Raw genomic sequence first — 11,008 nt, 5'->3', positions numbered from 1 at the left:
CTGTCTCTCTCTGTCGCAAAAATAAATAAACGTTGAAAAAAAAATTAAAAAAAAAAAAAAAAAAAACCTATGGAAAAAGAGATCACATTTGTGGTTACCAGAGGCAGGGGGTAGGGAGATGGGGGATCTTGTTGAAGGTGGTCAAAAAGTATGATACTTCCAATTAAGAGACAAATTAAGTCCTGGGGATGTAATGCACAACATGATGACTATACCTAACGCAGGTGTATGGTATATTTGAAAGTTAAGACAGTAAATCCTAAGAGATCTCATCACAAGGAAAAAAACATTTTTTTTTCCTTTTTTGTATCTAAATGGCATAATGGATGTTAACTAAACTTATTACGGTAATCATTTCACAATATATGTATGTTAAGTCATTATGTTGTACACGTTGAACTTGTACAATACTATATGTCAACTATATCTCAATAAAACTGGGAAAAAAATAACATATTATTAGTCAACCCAGACAATGTGCTATTTACGTTTTCTCAGTTCCAATACTAAGAGCTATGCAAGCTATGAGCTTTCTAGCAGCATGGCAAAAGACAGAGTAGACTACAAATGGGAAGCATAAACATGCCACTGAACCCCCACTTTCCAGTAAGAATATATGCATTTACATTTTTTATTTTTGGCAAATACCTCAACATGCCTTTAAAAGGGCATTAAAAAACACAAATAATTTGACTGACACCTAGTTACCATTCAGGGACTCTTTCATTTCAGCTTATCCTAAAAGAGGTACCCAATAATTGAGCCCATGTATAAATCTAATCTGGGAATTTACTTTTCAATAGGGCAAATGGCTTCCAGATCAAGGCAACAGTCATGTCACACTGTAACCTAACTGTACTCAACATTTCTATTTACCCACATTATTTTATATATTAAGTCACCAAAAGAAAAAACTCACTCAACTCAACTTTGTCTAGTCCCTCCTACAAATCACAGAAAAAGACTAAAATCTGAATTTAAGAAGGGGAATAGGGAAACTGACCACAACTCATCCTATACGATCACAGACGACTTTCCAAACTACACACATGTATCTCTCAGTCCTCCAAACTGTATCTGCCTCACATCAACCCAAAAGCAACACAAAAATTACTTACTAAGAAATAAAATCATATGGATTTTGACCAAAATCAATAGTAAGTAAAATACCTGGCAATAGCCAAACTTGGGAATAAACTACTTGTTCATGTAAATTACATCTTTTATCCCCAGATTGCTGGTACACAGTTGTCAAAAAGGAGTTTATGTCTATTTAATTATATCTATGCATATATATGTCTCACTCTAAAGAACTTGAAGTGGCTTAAAAAGTGGCAAAAATTGGGGAGAATTAACTGATTCTTCTCCATCATGCAGATTGTTATCTAAAAGCATTTTTCTTCTTGAATGGACAAAATGTCTAAAATGAAAAAAGCGTCTCAAGTTTTTTAAAAACTTAATAAAGCACTGAATCTTATAAAGTAGAACAGCATCATTACACAACCCAAAAAGGCCAAAAACAGAAGCAAAATTCATCTCAAAGTAAACGAGAACTTAACAGCCTCCAATCTTCTTACATTTTCCTACTTACCAATTTATCATTTTCATTGGGCATTTCAAATACACATCTCAATTTAGAATCCATTAATTCATCAGGTTTTGCCTCTTTCCACTACAAACAAACAAAACCAAACATGAGACAGAGAAAGCATGACCATGACAAATAAGCTTCCCCTCAGGGACAACCGTAGCTGTCTGAAGCAGGGGTAGTCAGGAGGCACGGCTGCACCCTGATATTGATCACTCTGCCACTGTTATCAAGCAACGCCACAGAACTGTTTACAAAATCCTAAAGAAACCTACTATCGCCAGCATTCTTAGTAGTAGCATTTCTAAAGTGTTTTTAAGAAATAGTATTTCTACTATTTCAAAATTCTTTCATTTTTGAAATTATCTGTAATAAACAGATTTACAAGGTTTTTTTTATTTTAAAAATTAGCTTTCTCAACTGAGAACTATACAAATCCATGGTTTAAAAAACATTCCCCAAAATAAATTCAGTTTCACATCTATACTTACCACAGCTTCCATATCTGAAGTGTTTGGTGGAGCAAAAATTGTTTGTACCATAAACTTGTGTTTACTCTTCTCATTGGGATCATAGTCAAAAGGCTGTAGCATTACTAAATAAGAAGAAAGGACACATTACTTTGTGTATTCTGAATGTGTTTGCTTCTTATCACTCCTATTACCTCATTCACTAATATGCCAATTTAAAGAAAACCAGAAAGAGTTCAAGAAACCTAATACTGGATTATTTACAGTAAGGATCCAGTATCACCTTTATAGCTCCAACTATTTTAACAACCCACAAAATAAATAGCTATTTAAAAAATAAATATAAACCTATGATTGTCCCCTCTAACTTTAGGTTTGGGTAAATTTTCTAAATATTGCCGACATTAACTATGATAATACCTGTAAACTCAGATTAAAATCTAGTAAATTGTTTATTAAAACTAGGCATAAATATAAGGCTTCATTTTGGTATTTAGTGATAGTATCTTTTAGAATTAGCTAGGATATGCAAAGGAGAAATTAAAAGCTAACTTCAAAACTCCCAACCATTTGTTAGCATTCTCATAAAACTAATTTTTGAGGGGTGCCTGGGTGGCTCAGTTGGTTAAGCGGCTGATTTCAGCTGAGGTCATGATCTCATGATTCACGAGTTCAAGTTCAAGTCCCACACCGGGCTCTGTGCTGACAGCTCAGAGCCTGGAACCTGCTTCTCAGATTCTGTGTCACCCTCTCTCTCTGACTCTCCCCCGATTGCTCAGTCTCTCTCTCAAAAATAAATAAAAACATTAAAAAAAATTTTTAAACTAATTTTTGAAAAATAGATTTTAAATAAACACCTACTCAGGAAGTCTATCAATCTGTTTATATCTGATTCTAAAAAACAAGGTATACAAGGAAAAGGTATATACTCTCACGATTTCAAGAATTTTTCTTAAGTCCTAATTACAAATTCAAATATTTCTAAGCACTTAAGCTTTTCAGTAGCCTTTTAAAGGATTTTTAGAGGTTCCATATGATTATAACTGATGCCAAATTATGTAATATAAACTTAATAAATGGCTATAAGAATGGATCTACAGTTACACAAAATATGTATATGGTATTGTATAAAGTATTCCCCTGTTAACAGGTAAATTACTTCTAAGATATACCTTCTATATATGTGTGTCAACACTTTCAAAAAAAAAACAAATGCAATTAAACAATGGTGAGAAATACCAATCATATAAGAAAATCTTATTTCTAAGGTGTATCTAAGAAGTCCATTAACTCCCATCATGGTTAAAAAAAAATCTTTAAAGGGCCAAATACATAGCAGAAAAAAAACGCACAGGATGTCTCAGAATCCAGATAAAGCACAATGAATGTCCATTAATACCCTTCACTGAGCAATCACTATAGGCTCATCACTAGGAACTGAAAAAACATGGTTGTGACTTAATGACAGTTATAGTCCAAGTTATTGCAGACCATATAGTAAGAGTTACATCATCCTAAAAATATAAATATATACACATATACACACATACATACATGAATACATCAATTGAAAGAAAAAAAGAAATGAGTGTGTAGCACAGTCAGTCAATCAAGGAACAGTTGCCAGTGGAAGAACAGTTTGAGTGACTCCTTAAGGGAAGGCAATACACTAAAAATTGAAGACCTAAATTCTCAGTGGACAAGATCTAAAGGCACACCACGGAAACAGTAACTAGTATGTCTAGAGTTTTTAATACAACAAGTGCCCAACACAAGGGGCTACGTGAGAGAAAGTGTTTTGAAAAGTACAGGCTGTTCCCTGAACGACACAGGGACTCAGAATGCCAACCCCCCATACGGCTGAAAATCCACATCCAACTTTTGGCTCCCCAAAAACTTAACTACTAATAGTCTACTGTTGACCAGAAGCCTTGCCAAGAACATAAACCATGGATTAACGTTTATTTTGTATGCCGTATGTATTATGTACTGTATTCTTACAATAAAGTAAGCTAGAGAAAAGAAAATATTATCAAGAAAATCAAAAAGAAGAGAAAATGTATTTATTTGTTTTAAAATTTTTTTTTCAACGTTTTTATTTATTTTTTTTGGGACAGAGAGAGACAGAGCATGAACGGGGGAGGGGCAGAGAGAGAGGGAGACACAGAATCGGAAACAGGCTCCAGGCTCCGAGCCATCAGCCCAGAGCCTGATGCGGGGCTCGAACTCCCGGACCGCAAGATCGTGACCTGGCTGAAGTCGGACGCTTAACCGACTGCGCCACCCAGGCGCCCCAAGAGAAAATGTATTTATAGTACTATACTGTCTTTACAGGGAAAAACCCACATGTAATTGGGCCTGCGCAACTCAAACTTTTCTTTAGAAACATTAATACAATGAACTTTAGCAATCTAGAACCCTCAAAGAAAAAGTCATTCTGAATAGTTTTATGGATTCCTAAGGATAAAACTGGTAGCACCAAAAAACTATTTTAAACTACATGGAGAGAAACAATTCTGTCTTCCAATTTATCTAAAAGGCTTAAAAATTTAGAGAGCAACTTCCAAAATGAATGTAGTCATTGTTTTATCTTCTTTTCCATCTATCTTTCCCATCAGCTGACAACTTGGACAAACACCAACACATTCCTCCTTGGCTACCACATCATAAGATTCACTAAAAACATCTTTTCTAGAAGGACTCCTAGCTCTGAGTCTTTGAGTCTACATACTGAAACAGGATTCAGTGTCAGAAAGAACTCGGCAGTGTGTCCTTCACTGCCTTTGCAGTCAAGTTCTACTTCTAAGCACTCTCCATGTGCTTGCTATAGGCCCTCACTCTTTGCATAATTTGGTGTTTTTAATCTGCTGTGGACGTAAAAACCAGGCAACTGAGACACAATTATCTTAGGAATACTTATCAGGATCACACAAGCATGTTTTGTTTTTGTTTTTGTTTTTGTTTCAAAAAAAAAAACATATACGTGGCTGGGTCATGCCCCCAGAGATTTTGAGGTGAGAGATGGGAGGTCCATGTGTATTCTTGTTCCATGTGTTATCGTGACATATAATGGGAAGCGAAATCTACTGCTAGTAAGGAAGAGTAAATGGTCTCCATGTGAAGCCTAAGAAGGTCCCCCATAATTAAGGTCCCCCATTCTCATACTTGTTTCCTATTTCTCAGCTATGTCAGGTAATACTGTTAAGGACAACTATCTTGGGAAGTCTGATGGAAGAAAGGAAGTTTATGGAGGGCATTAAGGATGACACCAGCACAGACTCCACAGCAGGAGTAAGCAATCCATACAGAGAAGGAACCAAGCATACTCCCTGGATTACAAGTAAACACAAAAGGGAGTCATGAAACTAAACTGTTTGGCATTTACAATAAAAGGCAGAAACACTCATCTAATTTGATACAACCAGCAAAAAAGAGGCACTGTACATTTCTAAGATTCTGAATAATACTTGTACAGCTGCATGCAATATGTAACAATAGTTAGAGATCTGAAGAGAAGGATCAATCACAAAAATGATACACTATTTCAAAGATAAAATAGAGCAGAGAATGCGGTAGTAAACTGTAGAAATAAAAGATATAAAATTTTAAACTGAAAATAATTGCTTATAAATTGACCACAGACACCCCCAACCACAAGGTAAGGGTGAGAAATGTTAAAACAGCTGGCATATAGTAAGGTAACAGAAGAACATAATTAAAGGCAAGCCAGAATAACTTAAAAACAATTTCTCTCCCTCCAGATGAAACTCTATTAATTAAGACCAAATTAAACATAACCATAAAAATGTCGGAATTTAATACTGTTCAAAATCAGAACATGATTTGCTACCTGAAACAGTCACCGTCAACCCTGGGTCAATAATTCCACTGTTGGGCCTCACACAGTACCGACGAGGTGCTGTAGTCTTCACTTTGAAACACACTTTTCTATCGGATGGATTTCGCAACTTAAGATTTGTAGTGACTACATCTGTGAAGGGGCCTGTAAGGTTTAAAAAACAAAAACAGAAAAAAAATTTAACTGGACTCACACTTATACGAAGCAGAATTCAAAATTCAATGTATACAATCTCAATTTTATTTAAAGTATATAATGAAATCTGTGTGCCTAACTGTATCAAAACACTAACAGTACTTCTTTCCAGGTACTACACTTACGAGAGTTGTATTTTCTTCTTCTTCCCTTATTATATTTTACAAAATTTCTACATGAACATGTATTATTTCTATCAAATAAAAAGTATTCCAAACATTGTTAATTTATGAAGTAAGCCCACAATTTTATTATACATTGTGTGCTCTTACCACATTACTAAAAAGATCAGGTTTTTCCAGTGGTCTGCAAACCAGTGCCAGTCTTTAAATCCATTTACCAAGAAAACTGCAAAAATGTGTACATCTGAAGATACTACATCCAATGACAATAGTGCTCTTGCTTCACATCTCAATTAGGTTCAATTCATTCACTCATTCATCCATTCACTCACATATTTGTTAAGTATTTATTATGAGCACTGTGTCAAATGCTCTAAATACAAAGTTTTAAGTTTTGGTGATGTACCCAAACGAGAAATTATAAAACAAAGAATCCAGAAAGGTAATCCAGTCCTGCCTAAACTGAGTAAGTCCTAAACTACTAGAACCTCATTTTGTTAAAGGGGGGGTAAAAGAAAGGTTGTGGCCATTTTTTACCTTGGCAAAAAAAAAAAAAAAAAAAAAAAACTGTAGGGCATTATGTACATCAATTCAGACAATAAAATGAATACTTTTTCCATTGGGCATAGAAGATAAATTTAAAACGTATGTCCCAAGAGGAAGCAATAACCACATAACTTATAACTAACACAAAAGCAATTTTAAATCATTTTCAAAGCAATCAGTTTTAAGTTGTATTTTTTAATGTTTTTATTTATTTACTTACTTATTTAGAGAAATAGACAGAGACCGAGCAGGGGAGGGGCAGAGAGAGAAGACAGAGAATCCCAAGCAGGCTCTAAGCTGTCAGTGCAGAGCCCAACACAGGACCAGAACTGACGAAACTGTGAGACCATGACCTGAGCCAAAATCAAGAGTGGATGCTCAACCAACTGAGCCATCCAGGCGCCCCATTAAGTTATATATTTTGAAAAGCAAAAAGGCTGAAATCAAAGACTACTATTACAAAGGCTATCTTTATTTAGGGAAACAAGAGTAAACATGTCTTTTAAAACTTTATCATTCGGAGCCCAGAATGAGAAATTTTCAGCTCTACCAGGTAGTTTCCCATTTAGTTGAATACTGGAAAACCATCTAAGACAAAGGTTTGATGGGAACAACAAATACAGTCAAATGAAAAGAGGCACTAGGAAGAGTGCAGGAGCAACTAGAGGAAAAGAAACAGACTTCAAAGTCAGGCCATTAAAAGGTACTTATTTCAAGTACTAAGGAGTGAAATAATCTTATTCTATGCTTGAAGTTTTAAGTTATAAAATATTTTCTAACAAAGACTTAGAACCAGGAAGAGGGAAGAGACAGAAATGAGAAAAGGTTAGCAGAAAACATAAAGACAGAGAAACAGTTACAAAAAAAAATTAAAGAAAAAGTCATTTAAATCAAGTTACATAGGTTTTTTTTTTAAATATATATATATATATGAAGTATGATCTTTTTTTTTTTTTTTTTAATTTTTTTTTTCAACGTCTATTTATTTCTGGGACAGAGAGAGACAGAGCATGAACGGGCGAGGGGCAGAGAGAGAGGGAGACACAGAATCGGAAACAGGCTCCAGGCTCTGAGCCATCAGCCCAGAGCCCGACGCGGGGCTCGAACTCACAGACCGTGAGATCGTGACCTGGTTGAAGTCGGACGCTTAACCGACTGCGCCCCAAGTATGATCTTTTAAATGGCTACCTTTAATTACATGATCAAATAAATCATTTAATTTGTATATTATCTTACTCCCTTTGATTCTTTAATTCTAAATGCTTGCATTTTTCAACAAGCAGCTACTTAACAACCCCACCATACACTAGCAAAAGAGAGGTACAGGGGAATATTGCAATCTGTCCATTTTGCACTTGAACCCACAATACCATTGGCTAGCAACACAGTTTAAACTACTGATGAAACTAGGGGTCTTAAAGATATAGATTCCATTTCTCAATATTCTCAAAATTCAGAAGTTACTACAGATATTTGAGAATACATAAATTTTTAAAGGACTATTTCAAGTAGGACTTTAACATTAGTAGTAAGCATGGCCAAAAAAACAATTTATTAGTAACATGACAAAAGAAACCTTTCACAAAACTTTAATTTTGAACAATCCTATACTTTTATAACATACGTAAGATTTTTTAAATGATCCCAATTTTAGAGGAAAACAATTTTCCAAAATAAGGTAAAATAACTTTTTTAATTTTTGAGAGTGTGTGTGTGTGCGCATGAGGGGGCGGGGAGAGAGGGAGGGAGAGAGAGGGGGAGAGACAGAAAGAGAAAGAATATGAATGAATGAATGAATGAATGAATGAATGACTATGAATCCCAAGCAGGCTCCACACCTCAGCAAGAAGCCTGAGGTGGGCTCAATCCCAGGACTGTGAGATAATGATCTGAGCTAAAATCAAGAGTCAGACGCTTAACCAACAGAGCTACCCAGGTGCCCAAAATAACTGACTTTTAAAACTGATTTAGAAAATGACCATATATCGATTTTCATCAACATATGAAATCTGAAGTAATACTGAAAATTTATATGCAAACTGTCTAAAGATGAAGATAACAGCCCACCAAAAAGAAAAAAGCCCACCAACTTAAAACAAAGTTCTTAAGTGGACATGTTAACCGTATGAGTAAAATGTGAAATTACCTACTTACAAACAAATAAGCCCACCTAACATATGAATTTGAAATTTTCTGCTCCACTGTGTCCCTATAACCAAGCATCTTAACAGTGCTCTCCCAGTAGAAATAACTCCCTGCAGATAGTTCAGAGTCTGAGCCCATTTTCCCCGGTTAAAATGGAAAATCAGCAGTTACTGATGAATGTTAGCATAAGAATGACCACATTTAACTGTTATAAGAGGTCTTGGAAAGAAACATCAGGTCCACTTTTGTGGGTCACAGAACCCTTTAAGAATGTGATGAAACCTATATACTACCCCAGAAAATAACACATGTGAGTGAAATGTTCACAAAAATTTTACATGGAATTTTTGGGGGGGAATATGGGTGAGACAGGAAGATTAGGGTGGGTGGGGGATGCTGGGGTATATCATAGATCCCTGAGCCTACAGGTTAGAAAGACCTGATGAAATCCACCTTTACAGACCCTCAAAAATAGAGGGAAAGTTACATAATTTATTGTAAGCACTACAACCAAATCCTAAATCCAAGGGTGATTCTCCTCACGGGTATTTTTGTCTAACATCAGGACTGGGTGGGTGGTGCTACTGGTGGGGGGAGAAGAGGAATGAAGATCTTAGACATTCTGCAATGCCTGGGCAGTCCCATACAATGAAGCATATCATGCCCTCATCTGACCAAATTATCATATATTCCTTCAAATTATCAAATACGCCTTCAAATTCATATTGGAAAAAAATCTCTTTTCCAGAAATAGATCTATTGTGTAAAAAAGGAAAAATTTGTTCTCCTTCCTCTTGAAAAGGTTACATTTACCATCACAGAAAATTATTCTACCAACAGAAATACCACTCATGATACTTGGATCACCACAACACACTTGTTATCAGTCAGGAGACATTTGTAGGTGACATACCCGATTCTATCCCTATCCACAAATTTTCTTATTTTGCCCTTATTTCAAAATGTTAAAGAAAACCAGTCAGTCCAATTCAGGTAACTGTTGAATTCTCTTAAATCCAAACTTACTTGTTATTAGGAAGGTTACAAGTACCTGGCTAGTTCACTACGTCTTTTGTTATAGTCATGCCCAAACATTTACACTAAAAGGCATATTTCATTATAAATTTATTTTTTTAATTCTCTTTTAGGGTATAGTTAGGGTATTATATTAAAATTTTAATTTGGGGGCACCTGAATGGCTCAGATGGCTAAGCATCCGACTTAAGGTCGGGTCATGACCTCACCGCTTACAGGTTCCAGCCCGCCTCAAGCTTGCTGCTGTCAGCATGGAGCCTGCTTCAGATCCTCTGTCCCCACCTGTCTCTATCCCTCTCCCGCTCACACTCTCTCAAAAAAAATAAACATTTAAAAAAAAAAAAACTTTAAAACTTTAATTTTTATGCTGGTAGGTAATTTTATATATGAATTTCATTTTGAGATAGTAAAGCAGTATTAAAGAATATAAAATATACAAATGGGGTACTATGTCCAACAGGGTTAAAAACCACTGCATCACCTCAGTAATCTGCTTGACTGACTGAAAACTTATCCTCTGCAATGCTTAAGGGGTTAAACCAGTAAGAAAAATAAGTAGGGGCACCTAGGTGGCTCAGGTGGTTGAGCGTCGGACATCAGTTCAGATCATGATCTCAGTTTGTGAGTTCAAGCCCCACTTCCAGGCTTGCTGCTGTCAGTGCAGAACCCGCTTCAGATATTCTGTTCCCCGCCCCTCTGTCCCTCCCCCACCTGTGTTCTCACTCTCAAAAATAGATAAAACATCAAAAGAAAAGAGAAAGAAAAAGGAAAGAAAAGAAAAACAAGTAGAAGCACCTGGGTGGCTCAGTCAGTTAAGTGTCCAACTCTTGATTCGGCTCAGGTCATGATCTCACAGTGGTGAGATGGAGCCCTACCTCTGGGCTCCAAGCTAGGCGTGGAGCCTGCTTAAGATTCTTTCTCTCCCTCTCTCTCTCTCTCTCTCCCACCTCCCCTTCCCCCTGCACCTCCCCCGCTTGCATGCACAGTTTGTGTGCTTACTCGAAGGAAGGAAGGAAGGAAGGAAGGAAGGAAGGAAGGAAGGAAGGAA

General features: G+C 36.1%; 1 protein-coding gene across 2 annotated transcripts in view; it reads right to left on the bottom strand.

The window, feature by feature from the left end:
- Positions 1-11,008, bottom strand: part of VAPA (VAMP associated protein A) — a 50,211-nt gene that overhangs the window by 16,327 nt on the left and 22,876 nt on the right. For both annotated transcript variants that reach the window (XM_040479413.1, XM_040479414.1), the window contains exons 2-4: positions 5,909-6,061; positions 2,080-2,183; positions 1,592-1,672 (exon numbers count right to left, since the gene is read on the bottom strand). In XM_040479413.1, coding sequence (XP_040335347.1) covers positions 1,592-1,672; positions 2,080-2,183; positions 5,909-6,061 — 338 coding nt within the window. The remainder of the gene's footprint in view (positions 1-1,591; positions 1,673-2,079; positions 2,184-5,908; positions 6,062-11,008) is intronic.

Source organism: Herpailurus yagouaroundi, unplaced genomic scaffold (assembly GCF_014898765.1).
Source record: "Herpailurus yagouaroundi ecotype Mexico unplaced genomic scaffold, PumYag 142, whole genome shotgun sequence".
NCBI lineage: Eukaryota > Metazoa > Chordata > Mammalia > Carnivora > Felidae > Herpailurus > Herpailurus yagouaroundi.
This window is presented reverse-complemented; position numbering and strand designations above follow the sequence as displayed.